Raw genomic sequence first — 18,241 nt, forward strand, 5'->3', positions numbered from 1 at the left:
CCACCTAAAGCATTGAAGTTTGCTGCAGACATGATGAGATTTTTGTCACGTTTATATTTTACTGACAGCAAAGCAGGTTTGTCTGCAGTAGAAGAAATTTCTACGCCTGAAAATCTCCCAACCGTCACAAACTACTGAATGGATGTCTGTTGGTATTTTACAGAGGAAATTTTTTGGCTTTAAAAAGATACCAAATATGAAGGGGCAAGGCCTCTGGGAGTTGTAGTTTTGACATTTTGATTGGATATAATCAAAGTTGAACTCTATTTGCAAAATGTATCTGTAAGGCCGAATACCAATTCATCCCTTACCCCTCTGGCTCCTCCCCATTGCTCTTATTGTAGGGGTATTTGGAGCTATAGTGGTGTCCAAACTTGTTTTTTTTAAGAAGGAGCCCTATTGGGATCTATTGGAATTGAGTTTTTTTTTTTTGCTATTATGAGGTGTACAGTTTTTTGAACAAAGTTTAAGAGTTTATTTAAAATTAGGGTCAATGCACCAAAGAACAATGATCACATGAAACATGAGCAAAGATTTGTGCCAGGTTATAGCAAAATTACCATCTGTAGTGTTGTAAGAACAGGAAAGTAAAAGCAAAACAAAAACATTGCTGAAATTCTAACAGATTGGGATGATGTGATGAGCAACAATAACGGTAACAATAAATAAATGACAAAGCAAATTACCAGAAACAAAGAGGAGAATTCATTAAGTAAATGTAAATAAGGAAATGTAGCTGGTTAGTGGACTGGACCATGTAAATGACTTTAAAGTGACATAACTTGATAGTTTGAAGTGTGAGTCACCCATTGAAATTGGTCTACCTCCAGCTCCAACCAAATAAAGTCAATTAGTTTTGTAATTTTTTTCTCAAACAGCATGGGATCTAAACTAGTGTTGGAAAAAGTAAAAGTCACAAGAATCCAAAAAAAATAGCAATTTCAATTTAAAAAAAACATGATCAAAGTGACATGAACACACAAAACTGAGCAAAAAAAAATCAAAAAAACATGAAAAACACAAACAGTGAGGCTTCTTTTTATCCCAGTTGATGTTGCCACCTCTGACCTGCAGAATAAACGTGGAAAACTATCCACATGAGTGAGTCACTTCCGGACTGAGAATATCTCAAGGATGCATCTCTCTGACGGGGATGTCTCCAGGCAAGAGGATTCATTGTTCAGAGAGGCTCGGGGGACGGCACTCCGCTGTGTGAAGAAGCTTCCAGCATTTAAATGAGATGGAGATGTGCTTGCTGAAATTGTAAACAGACCATCACTGGTCCTGTGCCAACAAGCCTGCAGCTGGATGAAGAAAGCAACAGCAACATTTCAGTAAACAGGAAGCAGTTAATTACTGATAATGTCCTGACTATAAAGCTGAATGCAGATAAGTGGGTAGATGAAAGTGCATGCTGGGACTTCTGCTCCATGATATACTGATGGTTTATGTATTAAAAAAAAAAAAGCAATGGTGCACATATGTGTCCTCTGCAGAGAGGGAGAAGTTATTGATATGAAGCTGTTTACACTTAATATCAACATGAACCAGAAGCCATGGAGGGCAAAGATGTCATGTTTGGTTCAAATTAAGGAGGAGTTGACATCAGCCAAGAGTAACCACAGGAAGAGTGTACAATTCATGAGAGCAGCCACCTGCCCTGATGAAGACACACTGAGATGAATTGGTGTAAATGGGTTGGGGGGAGAAAAATGATGTGTGTGTGTAGAAATAATTTTCAATACATAAAAATATACAAAGCTGCACAAATATACAAAACCAATCATCAAAACCCTCTGACCCAATGCCAAAAACCTTAGAGCCTAAAAAAAAAGGATCAGATTATTGAAGAATATTGGTTTGGGAAAAAAAACATCCATGAAAAAGAAATAGTCATGTTAATGTTTTCCAGAAGCACATTTAAAGCTAAAACCTTTAATTAATTGACCTTTAAACCAGTGGTGTAGGGGTTAGCACTCTTTCCTCACAGTGAGATGGTCCTGATTCAAATCCCGGATAGAATTTGTGCGTTTTCCCTGTGGATGTGTGTGTGCTTTCTGCAGACACTCTGGCTTCCTCTCATAGTCCAAAAACACGCCTCATTGGTTCATTGGGGACTCTAAATTGTCCTTGGGCGTGCACGTGAGTGTGCAGCGCTGCAACAGACCCATGACTCTGATCAGGGTGAACCCCTCTTCACCCAACAGTAGATGGGATAGGCTCCAGCAGCCCCATGACCCCAAAAAGGGATTCAGAAGGTGGATGATTTAATAAACTTTTCAGCACACATCCAGACAAAAAAAGAATCACATCTATATGCAGACAGCTGATAAATGAATGAAAAAATACAATGATATTGTTTAAAAAGGAAGTAAGGAAAAAGACTTGAGTTTATTAAATCACACTCCATCTATCTTTCAAGTTTCAACTCAATGATTCTGCTTTTAAAGTACCATAAATTTACTTATACTTGAAGTTAAAAACAATAAAAGATAAAAAAAAAAGATCAAAAACTCCCATTACCCATAAAAAGGTTGTTAAAATGCAATAGAACGTGGTCAGAAGAAAAATATAGTTTACGTATTATAAATGGATGGAATTGAATTTCCTATTGAGGCAACTGGCGCTGAAGCGACCGCTTTCAATGACAAGTCTATATAAACGCCCGTAAACCTGCGTTTCGGGCCTCCACGTTAAAAACTCCACAAGTTGCTACGCAATTTTTTTCTAGTCCCTTCTGAGGCTCTATGTACAAATTGGGCGTCAACTGAACGCACAATGAAAGTTCAACCAGTTAAACTTTTGACTGTTTGAACGCCAAACAACAGAACTTTGTCCAATCAGAGGGTCGCATTTCGTAGTTATGTATGGATAGTGTTCTTTCAAAAACACGGAAGTGCCAACCATCTGAAAAAGATTATTAGTAATTGTAGTATGTGCTGGGCTGGAAGTATATGGCACTACGTCTTATATATCAAAATAAAGCCGTGAAAGAGCGTGATAGAACATGATAGAACAAGCCTGGAGCAAAATTTGCATCTTTTTTAACATTCCACACCAAGCCTCTTGGTGGGGAACATGTACTAGTAAACAGTAGAAAAACAAAAGAAGAAGGCCGACCCTGCCACTTCCTGCTTGTCTGGTGTGTGAACACCGTGTGCTAAAAGCGCGTTCATAAAACTGTGTACTGTCCGTTCTTGAAAGTGCAAGATCGTGCAAGAATGAAGCGACACAGTTACTGAAATGAGTTCCTCTTCAATGAACTTTGCTAAGTCACATTTCATAAATGTATCAAGGTGTCAAAGCTAAGAAACTGCTTCAGTCTGGAAGTCTTTTTAGGTGCAGCCTTTAATGGTAATGGACCCTTTAATGGTACTGCAGAAGGCAGCTCGAGCTCTGATATTGTGGAGAAGATAAAACCTTCAGACCAGATGCTCTATCCTGTCATGAAAACAAGCAACAATTGGTCTCAAACACAATCACAGAGAAGCCTTCTCCACTCTAAGACTCTGCTAAACCATTTCTACCAGCACCAGCTTACATTTGCTAAATTAACTTTCAAAATTATTGCACAAAGCAAAACATTTCAAGTATTTAGAGACTATTGAATAACTCACATGGATTATCCGTTCTCATCTGCAGTTTCAACTTGTTCATTTCCTTTTACTGCCACATTTTTTAAATTGTGCAAAACAATCTAACACAGCTGTTGCAACACAATTGATTTAGATAAGAAAAAATTCCTACCTGGTAACTAGAACCTTTTTTTTTTAAGAAATCACGGATTTGGCCATTTTTGCCTACATTGGTTAAGCTATCGTGTAGACAAAACAAGCAGCTGCAACTATGACTTCTCCACTTCATTTGGTCTAGTTTGATGTTTGGTTCACTGTACAGTGTGTGACAGGGAGTAAACCCTGTTATTATCTTCCTACTGTCATTGTACTTTACAAAATTTAGAGAAAAAGCATTTTTCTTTTCTCAAACCACAAAAGCAGTCATGAAAAACAACAGCATAAATGATGATTGAGAAGAATGAGATGCATTTACCAGTAGAAAACAAAAGGTTTTTTTTTGTTTTTTGTTTTTAATAAATAACCTTGAGAACATTCCGTAGGGTAATTACAAAAATATTCACTCACTCAGTTTGAAGGAGTTGTATGTTGTAGTCTGAACTGGTTGTACTGGTTCTGCGTCACAGATGCTGACTCTTCAGAGAACACAGGGCATTAGAGTTTCCCACTTTTACTAAGAGTTTCTGTGACAAAACAAAAGAGGGATCAGAAATTCTCCTGATTTTATCTATCTGTTCTCAAAATTTACAGTTGCTGCAGAAACTATTGCGAAGGACTTGGATTTAAAGGTGTTCTTTTCAAAAAATATTCCCACCAGGGTACCGTAGGTGCTTTAAGGCCCAAGAGTCAGATCATTGACTGTATCTGGGAACTTGACCGAGTGGGCATGACATCACCCATAGAAAATGGCTTACTTGAAGTTAATTCAGTTCAGCCATTTTTTTGCGATACGGACGACGCCATGTCGGAGCCAGACAACGTTAAGTTAGCAGTATCGCTACCCGATCTGCAAGAGCTTACCTGATCCGTTTAAGCACGCTCATATATTACCAATACCTCTTTGTGACCAACATGGCAAGAGTTATGTAATTTGATTTAGATTCATACTATACTCTAGTATATTTACTTAATATATTTTTTGTACATCCTTTACGACTGTTCCGAGCCTATTGAACAGTGGATAAATCCGTGATCATACAAAGTTATATTTTTTTTCAACATTTGAGATCTCCCCCCAACTGGATTGCAGCTCCAAAAAATAAAAAAAGATTACAATAAACATTTTCATTGTTATAAACTTTTTAAAAAGTTTATAATTTTATTTACATCCAAAGAAATACTCTGGCAATAAAATGCTTTATCGGAAGTGACGTATTATTTGCGCATCCAAGGACAGATTGGGTAGCGGCAAGCAGTGTTTGGTCCAAGTCAGACTGTGTCAACGTCTCTGTGACAACCACTCCTGCCAATCAGCATTGAGCGATCCATACCCATAAAACGTTTGACGTGAGACCACCTACCATTATTGAGGAATCTGATTGGTCAGTTTATAACTTAAATAAGTTGAACTACAGGAAAAATACCATGAAAAAAAAAGGATTAATAAGAACATGTTAAAAAATGTAGCAAAGTGATATATATATATATATATATATATATATATATATATATATATATATATATATATATATATATATATATATATATATATATATATATATAGATATATATAGATATATATAGATATATATATCTTCTTTCTCTTTCGGCTTTTCCCATCAGGGGTCGCCACAGCGAATCATCCTTTTCCACCTCACTCTATCATGGACATCTTCTACCCTAACATTAGCCAACTTCATGTCCTCTGTTAAGACATCCAAATATCTCCTCTTTGGTCGTCCTCTTGCCCTCCGGCCAGGCAGCTCCATCTCCAACATCCTTCTACCAATATATCCACTATCCCTCCTCTGAACATGTCCAAACCATCTCAGTCTGGCTTCTCTGACTTTGTCGCTAACACAGGCAACATGAGCCGTCCCTCTGATGTACTCGTTCCTTATCCTGTCTAACCTGGTCACTCCTAAGGAGAACCTCAACATCTTCATCTCTGCTACCTCCATCTCAGCCTCTTGTCTCTGTCTCACTGCTACCGTCTCTAACCCATAGAGCAGAGCTGGTCTCACCACTGTCTTGTACACCTTTCCTTTGAGTCTTGCTGACACTCTTCTGTCACACAACACTCCTGACACTTTCCTCCAACCGCTCCAACCTGCCTGCACTCGCCTCTTCACCTCTTTTCCACAATCCCCATCACACTGAACTGTTGACCCCAAGTACTTAAACTCCTGCACCTTCTTCACCTCAGTCCCCTGTAACCTAACGCTTCTACCTTGATCCCTCTCGTTCAGACACATGTATTCTGTCTTACTACGACTGACCTTCATACCTCTTCTTTCCAGAGCAAACCTCCACCTCTCTAGCTGTTCCTCCACCTGCTCTCTACTCTCACTGCAAATTACAATGTCATCCGCAAACATCATTGTCCAGGGAGATTCCTGTCTTACCTTGTCTGTCAGCCTGTCCATCAGCATAGCAAACAAAAAAGGACTCAAAGCTGATCCTTGGTGTAGTCCCACCTCCACCTTGAACTCCTCTGTCTGACCTACAGCACATCTCACCACCGTCATACTTCTCTCATACATGTCCTGAACTACTCTGACATACTTCTCTGCCACTCCAGACGACCTCATACAGTACCACAGCTCCTCCCTCGGCACCCTGTCATACGCCTTCTCTAAATCTACGAACACACAATGCAGCTCCTTCTGACCTTCTCTGTACTTTTCCATCAACATTCTCAAAGCAAAAATGGCATCAGTGGTGCTCTTACGGGGCATGAAACCATACTGCTGCTCACAGATCTCCACCTTCTTCCTAAGCCTGGCTTCCACTACTCTTTCCCACAGCTTCATTGTGTGGCTCATCAACTTTATTCCTCTATAGTTGCTGCAGTTCTGCGTGTCACCCTTGTTCTTAAAGATCGGGACCAGAACGCTTCTCCTCCATTCCTCAGGCATCTTCTCACTCTCTAGAATCCTATTGAACAACCTTGTTAGAAATTCCACTGCTGTCTCTCCTAGGCACTTCCATACCTCCACAGGTACGTCATCAGGACCAACGGCCTTTCCGCTCTTCATCCTTTTCAGAGCCTTCCTAACCTCATCCTTTCCAATCTCTGCTACTTCCTGCTCCACAACAACCACATCTTCCTCCCTTCTTTCCCTGTCATTTTCCTCGTTCATCAGCTCCTCAAAATACTCCTTCCATCTTTTCTGTACACTCTCCTGGGTTGTTAGCACCTTTCCATCTCTGTCCTTAATCACCCTTATCTGTTGCACGTCCTTCCCATCTCTGTCTCTCTGTCTGGCTAGCCTGTACAAGTCCTTTTCTCCTTCCTTTGTGTCTAACCTGTCATATAGCTCATCGTAAGCTTTCTGTTTGGCCTTTGCCACCTCTCTCTTCACTCTACGCTGCGCTTCCTTGTACTCCTGTCTACCTTCCTCAGTCCTTTCTACATCCCACTTCCTTTTAGCCAACCTCTTCCTCTGGACGCATTCCTGTACTTCCTCATTCCACCACCAAGTCTCTTTACCGTCTTTCCTCTTTCCAGATGACACACCTAGCACCTTCCTACCTGTTTCCCTGATAATCTCTGCTGTAGTTTCCCAGTCCTCTGGAAGCTCATCCTGACCACCCAGGACCTGCCTCAACTTCTGCCTAAATTCCTCACAAGTTTCTTCATTCTGTAGCTTCCACCACTTGGTCTTCTTTTCTGTTTTCCCTCTCTTCTTCTTCCTGACCTCCAGAGTCATTTTACACACCACCATGCGGTGCTGTCTGGCTACACTCTCTCCTACCACCACTTTGCAGTCATTAACCCCTCTCAAATGACCTCGTCTACATAGGATGTAGTCCACCTGAGTACTCCTACCTCCACTTCTGTATGTCACTCTATGTTCCTCTCTCTTCTGGAAGTAAGTGTTGACTACAGCCATTTCCATCCTCTTCGCAAAGTCCACCACCATCTGTCCCTCCAGATTCCTTTCCTTCACACCAAACCTGCCCATCACCTCCTCATCACCTCTGTTGCCCTCACCAACATGCCCATTAAAGTCTGCTCCAATAACAACTCTCTCTCCTCTGGGAAAACTCTCTATGACCTCATCCAACTCACTCCAGAATCTCTCCTTCACTTCTAAGTCACAGCCAACCTGTGGCGCATACCCACTGACTACATTCACCATCACCCCTTCGATTTCTAACTTTAAGCTCATCATCCTGTCTGAGACTCTTTTCACCTCTAGAACACTGTTTACAAACTCCCCCTTCAGAATCACTCCTACCCCGTTTCTCTTCCTATCAACACCATGATAGAACAGTTTGTATCCTCCTCCAATACTACGTGCCTTGCTGCCCTTCCACCTTGTCTCCTGCACACACAGTACATCTACCTTCCTTCTCTCCATCATGTCTGCCAGCTCTCTGCCTTTCCCTGTCATTGTGCCAACGTTAAGAGTCCCTATTCTCAAACCTATGTTCCTGCCTTTTCCCTTCTCTCTCTGGCCACGGACCCTTCTGCCTCCCCTCTTTCTTCCACCAACAGTAGTCAAATTTCCACCGACACCCTGTAGGTTAACAGCATCGGTGGCGGTCGTTGTTAACCCGGGCCTCGACCGATCCGGTATGTCTAAAGTGTTGTGGATGATTCGCATGGTTATTTTGGCAATTTTTACGCCGGATGCCCTTCCTGACGCAACCCTCTCTATTTATCCGGGCTTGGGACCGGCACAGAAGTTACTGGCTTGCAACCCCTGTGGCTAGATTATATATATATATATATATATATATATATATATATATATATATATATATATATATATATATATATATATATATATATATATATATATATATATATATATATATATATATATATATTTTTTTTTTAACAGGGTACTTCCTGTTTGGAACGCGATGACTGGGATTCAGTCCAGTTCTCACTGACAGACAATGAGTGGACCACCCCCACAACGCACTCAGGTCAACATTTCTATTAAACTCTGCTGTTCTGTACCCTGTACCCTCATCAAAAGAAAGTCTGTTACTTCATTATTTTACTTTATTGCTTTATTACCACAGAGCATAAAAGTAGATGCAATGCTTCTCTGCACTCAGTCGTAAGGGTTAAATCAGCAGATGGCTCCCAAGATGTGACAGCAACTATCTCCTTCCTCTGGGGAAAAACGGTTACTCGTGACAATTAGTGACATATTTTTTTCTAAATTGAATCCCTTTCATTCTGGTAACATTTAAATTGTAATTGTCACACAAGCTGAAATGTAAATGTTTGCGTCCAAAGTCTCCAAAACGGCTGGACAAACCCTTACGGCATCACGACTGTAAGCTTTTTTTGTGGGGCAGTAAAAAGTAGATAATTTGTGTTCAAACGTCTGTTAATCAGTTAGCTGTTTGTTTTAAAAGTGACCAAAGTAAATTTTTGAGTGGTAGTTTTGCAGAAGTGGCTGTGGAGTTAATCATCTATGTTAAGAAGGCTTGGTTGAGTCTCTGTCTGTGGTCAACCTTTGCCCCGTGATTGGTTCAGAAAACTCCAACCACGAGGGAGTAAATCAGTGATATTTCCAGCCACAGTGGACTGAACTGTGACTGCAAACAGTTAATCAGTCTTGGACTTCTAATGTCCATGTTGACCTCGGCATCACCTCCCTGTTCTGCCTTTTCCTGGGCTGATTTCCCATCGTGCGGACTTCCTCCCCCTAAAGCTGAATAGACTGACTGGGTCGACCCCCGCGGCTGTGAGAGCAAGTCTGCAAATCCCCCATGTGAGTGGCCAACGGGGAGGCTATTTAAAGACCCTGCTGACCCAGCAAAACACACTCTGCTTGCAGAGCTCCATCAGCTTGAGAGATCCTTCATCCAAGTCATGTGACAGGGGAGAATCTGATGCCAGATAAGCCTCACGGGTTCAGTCATTGACAAATAACTTCTTTTGATGTACTCAGGGCATCAAAAGAAACATGTTTAAAAACTTTGGAGTACATCTAGGTACTACACTATGGTAAAAAGAAATCTTTTCCATAAAACGGTTAAAAATTTGTGAAAAAGTTTATCGGTTTGAGATAATAAATGAGGTCTTCTGTCTCAAAGTCCACTGGCTTGTTGACTTGTCTATCTAACCTGACTTCATTACTGCAAGACTCATTACCTTAGTTCTGCCTTTGCTTTTTTGGTCAGTACCATGTCCACTGGAAAAACATATAAGTTGAACAAAAGTTTAGGTTGTCCTGAAGTGGAATGAACCATTTTTGAGTTGCTTTATTGTGAAAGGCAAAGCCAGGACTCTGTCATCAGTGAGTGATGACTGAGCACAAGAAAACCAAAATACATTTTTGTGTCACTCAAACAATCCATCAGGTTGTTTTGTTGTTGTTGTTGTTGTTATTGCTGTGCTGCTGAAAATAGGACTAGCATTGTTTTATCTTTTATTTTACTCTATTATTTTTAATTAATGTGTCAAGTAAGAACTCCTGAGGAGACAACAATAACCCGTTTACTGTAAGTGTCTGAGGGTTTGATCACTACTTCCCTTCAACCTTTGGTTCCATGTTTCATCATCCTTCGATTATTTTGCTGTCAAAGCTATTTTGTTCTTAAGTTGTGATTTCTTTCCTTCTTTCTTTCCTGGTTTCAGAAAGACGTGCATCATAGTTTTATTTTGTTCAAATGGTGCACAATGGGCCAGAGTATCGTTGTTCCCCTCCTGATCATTTTTGGTTCTCTTTGTCTTCATGTACATTCATACCCCCCTCAGCAACGTGTGTTTAAGCGACAATTTCCAATAAGAAATCGACATAAATAAATGTAAAACTTTCAAGCTTTCGCTTTCAGAAAGTTCACGCTCAAGTTCTGCTACTCAAACTTGCGACCACTGAACGTGTGATGAAAGTTAAACCAGGTTGAACTTTGACCATTCAGGGACTTGGATTTGATAGTAACGTATGGACGGCATTTCTTTTGATTCTCAGAAGTGCCAACCATTTGAAAATGTATCCTGGAGGAGAAAATAAAAATTGCAGTTTGTTCCCGGACAGAAATCCAACACACCAAATCTTTCAGATGTCAGAATTGAGCTGTGAAAGCAAAAACCTGGAGCAATCCACCAAATTTTGCAGTGTCAACATCTCGCGCCAAACCTCTTCCAACTGTAGGTGGCGGAAACACGCTAATAACAGTCGAAAAAGAAATAGAAGAAGACTCCCTTTCCTGCTTGCCCAGTGTGAACACAGACAGCGTGTTCAACAACCCACGTTTAGCAAGTGTCCATACCTTAAGAACCATGTTAAAACTAGTGGAGGTTTTGGGATAAAACAAAACTTTCCATTTGTTCTTGAGTGTACACAGTTTGCAGAAGAACCATTTTCAAAATACGGATTTTAGGCGTTGACACACGTAAGTGCTACACTTTAACCTCCAAGCAATCCAGCAGATTGACAAGCCTTTACTGAAACTGTCAAAGTTTGCAGCTGGTTCTAATAGGGACATGTAGGCACATTTTTCTCCTCAGTTCCTCAAGTTGCTATTGTAAGTTGGTATCTATACATATGCAGTTAAACCTCATTAACAGGGTTAGAAAAAGAGATATTTCACGCTGGTCTCCTGTTGCCATGTCAGTACAGGGGAGATCAGAGTGTTTTGGACATGAAACCATGGAGACTGAGGCTCACCAACTGGCTTTGGAAAGTTTTTTCGACATCACCATGAACTGGTTTACCAAGCAAAACATTGTTTATAAAGATAGATCATATTTTTATTGAAGAAAATTAATATGTATGTGTTTGCATGCCAATAAAAGATTCTGTAGATTTGCTGTTTGGTTTTTTCATTTTACGTAGTTGGCTTACCTCTTTAGACAGCTTTCTTCTACTTGTTTGCCGTTAAACTCCATCTTCTTATTTGAGGTGAAAAGATGTCAAGAGGCCGTGTGGAAATGATATTTTTCTGTATTTCCTTTCTTTTAAAGCGGGCTTTCACATAAAAACAGTACAAATAAACTGTTAACAAGGGATACTAAGGAAAAGGGGGAATTGATGTTCACACTTTTAAAATGTCTAATCCAACTTTAGCCTCCAGTCTCAAAATAATTAATCTTGAGTTCCAATAAAATGGCAGCATTTTGACTCCTAGATAGAAGCCCAAGTTTAATCAAGTAACCACCACAAGTTGGATGCAAAAGCAGCAACAGCCCTAAGCAACCCTTTGACTTAGACTGAAGCAAAACAAAAAACCATTAGGGGTTTATTGGGCAAAATAGTCGATCTGGTAGAAAATCATAAAACTTTGTAGAAGCAAATACAACGCAGATGCAGCGAGTACTACCAGCTAAAACCTTCTTAATGAATAACATGATCTATCATCCAACCCTTCGACAAATTTTCTGTCACGGCCTATCATTCTGAAAAAAGGTTGTATTGTATTTGTGTTTATTTGTTTTAAAAAAGCAAAAACAAAGCAAGCATCAATGCTAAATCCACCTAAATCCACACATTCGCCAGCTTCGTTGTTTAACAAAATAACAGTTTTTCTGTTGGTCAATGACTGTGGTCTCATTATGCATTCCTCCTTTAAGTCTTGATCATTTTATCTTCTGCAGAGCAGTTTTTTGCATAGTTTAGAGACCCGTTAAGATCAGAGGGAGCTAAATGAGCCCAAATGTTTTTGCGGGGGTTCAAGTGAAGAATGAATGATGTGGGAAATGTCATGATTGGTCATGTTTTTGTTTCCATGTGAAGAACAAAACAACATCACAACTTTTCCCTTCCCCCCTATAGCCCAACCGGATGAGCAGTCAGCTGACTTAGATGTATTCGGGGTTATGGTAGAGGTGACGATGGGTGGATCCACAGGGTAGTAACGGTTGTCTTCAAACTTCAAAAAGTTCAGAGACATGGATAATCATCCATGATAAAGGTTCTTGTTAGAAAACTTGAATATCTGTACATGTTGGTGAAACACAAGGGTTTTAAAAAAAAAACGGAAGGTATTAATGTTTGTAGCAAAACTTCTTGAGGCTGATTTTCTAGGCTGTGTCCGAATTCCCACCCTAACCCCCAACTACTAAAAAACTATGTAGGGCAGCACTATGTGGTGCCCTGAATTTTAAAAGCCAATGGTACACCGTGCTTATACTTATTTTTCTTTTTCTTCACAAAGTTAAAATCTAATTAATATAAGTGTTTTGCGTCGATAATTTATGAATCCACTGTCTTCTGAAGATAAAAACCTTGATGGTTTACTAAAAAAAATACATTTAAATACATTTTTTGGCAAAAATTGTTCCGACGCAATGCATTGTGGTCTATAATTGCCGATCTGGTGATCATCGATGCACACTGGTTTTTTGCAGAGACTTCTGGGAAATTTCTAGGGGACTTGTTTATTGGCTTGTAGATTCGGACTGCACTACAAAATGGGGAATGCACTATATAGTGCACTATGTGGTGCACTATGTAGTGCGTAGGGAAGCAAATCGGACAAAACTCTAGTCAGGATGCATGCAAGAGGAGCCCAATGTCCATTTGAACAGCACTAACAGGCCACTTGCACGTTGCATACTGTGTGGAAAAATGCCTGTATCTCTCTTACTTCACCCTTACTTACCTTTATGTATTGTATACATGTTTACTACAAACTGTCGCATGCAGTATGCCTATAGAAAGAATCTGCTTTAACAATTTTGCGCTACGAGTTCACAGAGTGGTCTACTCTACTTAAGCTTTTCTGTGGGCCACCTGCATTTAAAATATTTGTAAAGGAACATACTAAATGCTGAAGTCCAACCACTTAAATAAGTGGTTCAATCTTATGGCAAAAAGAAATTTGCATTATTCCAATGTATTTGTTACAATACAGAAAACAATATTTTCTTTACAACATCAATGAATAGTTTTTTTCATCTAAGCCACAACAATACCAGCAAAAAATAGAAGGAGATAATATCCCCACAAACTTTCATTGAAATGTTCCGTAGATATCAGAAGAAATGCATCGTTCAAAACTACAAAGTTACAAGTTCTTGGAAAACTTTCCCGCACATGCAAAGTCTAGTTCCTGGAAAACACAGCCATTGTTTGTTGCGTGAAATAACATGATCGAAAATGACACTATTTGTTAACAATTACGAACTTTAAACAAAAGGAATTTAAATATTACCTACTTTCATGATGCTGATTCCTTACAGTTCTGTCGTACCTCCAAACACAGGTAGGAGAGGGGAGATAAAAAGAGCTCTGGAATAGTTTTTTTTGTGCAACATATACAAAAAAAATATTTCACCGTGTGAATTTGTTACTTGTTTTGTGTTTTGTTTCTAAAACTTTTCAAACGTCTTTTGGGACAGAATAACATAAAAATCAAATTAAGGTTTAAAAGTTTTCTCGTGAAAATCGGAAAGTCCAATAGTTGTTTGCGTCTGAACGCTACATGAAATTCACCTGGCAACAAGGAGCGAATTCTGCGATTGGCTGTTTTTCTGGTGACGTCAAGCGTGTCTGGCAGTGGGTCTGGAATGTTAACAGCATCAGTCATGCTGCAGTCAGACTGAGCTGCAGGGACGCAGCGGCAGCAGCACTTGTTGCGCCGTTTAGCTTTTTACCAATTAAATCTGAAATAGTTCATAGATATATTTTATTTATTTTTTTATAAGAAACATTTGTTTGTGTTTTTTTATTATATTTGTGTGACAACGCAAGTTCACTCAATACATATAAGGTTTTAAAAACATAGATTTGGTTGAAATAAAACTGCCATATATTAAAAACTAAAGAATTTCTTAATTGCATTTCTTTCAAATTTGACCGTCGAGTCAAAAAAAAACATTGTTTTCCTCGCAGCAATAAAGGATCTTTAAAATAAAACATGATCCACTCCTTCTATTTTTAAAGTACAAGATTGGATATGCATGATTTAAAACTGATCTGTACATTTCCCAACCCTATTTTAAGCACAGAACAATTTGTAAATCTTGCATTGACATCAACATAGTTTTCAAACCAACTGCTGAACTGTGTTTTACTTGTTTTCACTTTACTGTTTATTCCAGCTCGTCAGGTTGGACTGGCTTTTCAAACCTGTTTTTAGCTGTCATCTCACCCAGATCATGCTTCACGTTTGCAAAGACATTCAAGACACAAAAAAAACAACCAAACCTGCCCCCCCCCCCTTTTTTTTAGTACCGAATATTAGTTCACTTATTGATTTCTCTCAAATACAACCAATGGGTTTCTTTTTTGCATCTAACATCACCAAACCGCAACCCCTTTAATCATTGTGTTCATTTTTTGTTGGGGGAAAAATCTTACTCTACATTATTGTTTTAAAGAAATATTCAAATAAATAAAAATGTTTTTATATGATTCCTTTTTCTTTAAAATTAATAATATATTTAGACTAATTTGTCAAAAAAAAATACTTGTGTTGTGACCGCAGTGAAATTGCAACGGAGTGATGTGTCTTCATCTATTTCAGGGATCTTTGAACAAAACGCTTTCCTCATGTAGCATTACTGAGCATGCGCCCGGGGTCGTCGAAGAATCCAGTAAATACAACTCGGGAACACGAGCTGTGTCGTTGCTGACGTCACCAGCCTACATTGAAAGCTGTAGCTGAGTTGTAAGCGCGAGCTCAGACGGAGGCGCGCGGACGTAACGGACGCAACAGAAATGCTCTGTTGTTGTGACTTTGCTGCTTTCTGAGGCAATATCCCTCCTTACCTGCTATCCGACTTTGAGTTTTCCCTCTTTTTATCGACGTAAACAAACCGACGGAGACCTCGGATTTATTATTTTGTTGTTTTTACATTTTTTTACGGGTTTACAGCATGTCCTCTGCGGCGGTTGCTGCCTCCAGACGGCAGTCCTGCTATTTGTGCGATTTACCCCGCATGCAATGGGCGATGATCTGGGATTTTACCGAGCCCGTCTGCCGCGGATGTGTCAACTACGAGGGCGCCGACCGGATTGAGATTGTTATCGAGAGTGCCCGTCATCTGAAGAGAGCTCACGGCTTTCAGGACGGCCGCTCTCCGGGACCGGGGAAGCCCCAGTACACCGGTAAGGACATGAACCATTCGGACGGAGGTTCTCGTCCGCCGCAGCCTCTGGACCGTTACCCGCTGTCGGACCGGCCGCCCCGGTTGGGACCGGAATACCAAGCGGGCAGGCAGGCAAACGGACTCCCCATGATGAACGGAATTCCAAAACCCGAAGACCCCCCGGAGCTGAACCGCCAAAGCCCCAACCCTCGCAGGACTAGTGCAGTTCCACCCAGCCTGGTGCCTCTGGTGAACGGCTCCATGCCCACGAGCGTGCACCCCCTCAACGGTCGCCCTGGCCCCATCAGTCTGTCCGGAGCCGTCGCTGTCGGCGGCCCCGGGGAGCACGGAAAGCGCCTGGAAGAGCTGAAAGACAAACACAGGGCGGACAGCCTGTCGGACATGTCCGAGAGCCAGAAGGACTGGTTCAAAGCCAAAACGGTGAAGGACTACATGGCGCTGCACGCGTACGAGGGCCGGCTGAAGAAGGAGCACGCAGCCATGCAGCGGCAGATGGTGTTCGAGGCGGGAGCCTCTTCCTCAAAAATCGGTGAGACGGTTTTTACTGTTTGTATGAACACATTTCAACCAAAGCAAAGCAGGGCATTTCGGAGTTTGAGAGCCGGAGCCTGAACGCCACGCGGCTGGACCCGTTCACCTCTCTCCACGGAGGGCAAGGGCAGAGTTATGGAGGCTCTGTGACACGCTGTGTGTGTTGTGAAATTTCCTGTGTTTGCCTCTTCACAGCCCAGCATGGTGGCGTGTTTGTGTGTGGTGAGATGTGAGTGTTAACCCCCCCCTCCTCTCCCTCTTCCTCTTCTGCAGACAGGGTGAAGCACGCTCGCCCTGTAAAGAGGAAGGCCTCCCCCGAACCAGAAGGGGAGGGCAGTGCCCCCAAGGTGAACGGCAGCGAGGGGCAGTCGTGGCTTCCCTCGTCCTCCGAGGTCATGAAGATGCCCCCGTCTTCTCTCCAGGGTTTCCCCACCGCTCCCCCTTCCACCATGTCGCCCCACTCCCGCACCACCCCACCCGAAGCCGCCCCAGCACAGAACGGCCAGTCCCCCATGGCGGCGCTCATCCAGGCCACCGACAACGCAGGGAGCACGGGTTCACCCAAAGATGGCAACCAGGTCCACTCCACCACGTCGGGCACCAGGCGGAACAGCGGCAGCCCCCTGTCGCCGTCCTCCGCCTCTCAGAGGAGGTTAACCCAGAGGGAGGGGCCCACCAGCACCAACTCTTCTGCTCCACACGGGGCCAGTCTCATGGACCCCCATGTGCCGCAGCCACAGAACATTCTGGACTCCTCCGTTCCACCGGTGCCGCTGTGCTGCACTCTGTGCCACGAGCGGCTGGAGGACACTCACTTCGTCCAGTGCCCGTCTGTGCCCTCCCATAAGTTCTGCTTTCCCTGCTCCAGGGAGAGCATCAAGCAGCAAGGTGCCACCGGCGAGGTGTACTGCCCCAGTGGGGAGCGCTGTCCGCTGGTCGGTTCCAATGTGCCCTGGGCCTTCATGCAGGGGGAAATAGCTACTATCCTGGCTGGGGACATAAAGGTAAAAAAGGAGAGGGACCCTTGAAATGCTCTCCGACCCCATTTTACTCCACAGCAGGACCCAAGCATAAAAGTCCGGAAAAGCGGACTTCTGTGTACATATTGGACACAAGTCTATACTTGGTAAACATTGATGTATAATTTCTTTGATTTCTCTTTTGTTTTTCAGTACTTTTTTTTTTTCTATATTTTGAGGATTACAAGGTATGGACTCCTCATAACAGACTCTTTCCCATCACAGTTGTTTCTGTTCGGTCTGGAGAGAGTCCCCGTCACACTTTAGAATGTGATTTCATTTGAGCACTTGGCTGAAAAAATAAATAAAAAACAAAACATGCTTCTAGCTGTACATGTATGCACTTGTTCCAGAAAAAAAAGAGACTTGCCAAATACAGTTTCAGATCTTGTAATAATACCCTGGGTGTCTCTGGTTTATTTTCCGTACTCGGCGAGCCAGCCCTTGCGTTTGCTTGCTTGCTTGCTTGAGTCGTGGCCTGATTATGAGTCAGCCATGATGCAATGCCTCTCGGCAGGAACAAACTGGCTTCCAGGGAAGAGTTGGTGGAAGAGGAAAAAAGTCAAGGAGAAGGGGGGGGGGGTCTGTGTTGCGTAAACACTGAGCGGTCCTCGTGTTCCTGCCAGCATTAAGGAGATAAGACCTAAAAATAGTGGTAAACGGTGGAGTGGAGATTGTTTACGGTGAAAGCTGTCTGCTTTGCGGTTTTGGTTCTAGGTTGTTGTTTTTTTTGTTTTTTGCTTCTCCTTTCGCTGGTTGGCAGCAGACTGAACCTTGATTCAAGTGAAAACACTTCAGACGTGAAGTCATAAAAGGCGGTGGCGGTCTGTTTAGGAGCTGACTGAGCAGCTTTCTGGTTTTTCCACATAACTGTCATGCTGTAACCGCGAGCTTTGCACATGGAGCCGATCCAAAGTGGATCCTGTTTC

The 18,241-nt window shown here is 41.9% G+C and overlaps 1 protein-coding gene and 1 long non-coding RNA gene across 2 annotated transcripts; one reads left to right on the top strand and one right to left on the bottom strand.

Annotated features, from left to right (window-relative positions):
- Positions 1 to 420: 420 nt before the first annotated feature.
- On the bottom strand, positions 421 to 14,095 carry LOC110015741. Its single transcript, XR_002290992.2, has 2 exons — positions 13,867 to 14,095; positions 421 to 1,304 (listed from the first exon to the last, which is right to left on the bottom strand). It is a non-coding gene; the product is annotated as an uncharacterized LOC110015741 (long non-coding RNA).
- Positions 14,096 to 15,189: 1,094 nt separating this feature from the next.
- Positions 15,190 to 17,711, top strand: LOC101171800 (interferon regulatory factor 2-binding protein 2-B). The gene is made up of 2 exons (XM_004065532.4): positions 15,190 to 16,291; positions 16,567 to 17,711. The coding sequence occupies exons 1-2, from the start codon at positions 15,529 to 15,531 to the stop codon at positions 17,319 to 17,321; spliced, it is 1,518 nt and encodes a 505-aa protein (XP_004065580.1). The 5' UTR covers positions 15,190 to 15,528; the 3' UTR covers positions 17,322 to 17,711.
- Positions 17,712 to 18,241: the final 530 nt, after the last annotated feature.

This window comes from Oryzias latipes, chromosome 1, assembly GCF_002234675.1.
Source record: "Oryzias latipes chromosome 1, ASM223467v1".
Classification (NCBI taxonomy): Eukaryota; Metazoa; Chordata; class Actinopteri; order Beloniformes; family Adrianichthyidae; genus Oryzias; species Oryzias latipes.

Coding starts and splice junctions, on each gene's coding strand:
- LOC101171800 (XM_004065532.4), top strand. CDS start 15,529: ATGTCCTCTGCGGCGGTTGCTGCCTCCAGACGGCAGTCCTGCTATTTG. Junction 16,292..16,566: donor AGCCTCTTCCTCAAAAATCG/GTGAGACGGTTT, acceptor CCTCTTCTGCAG/ACAGGGTGAAGCACGCTCGC.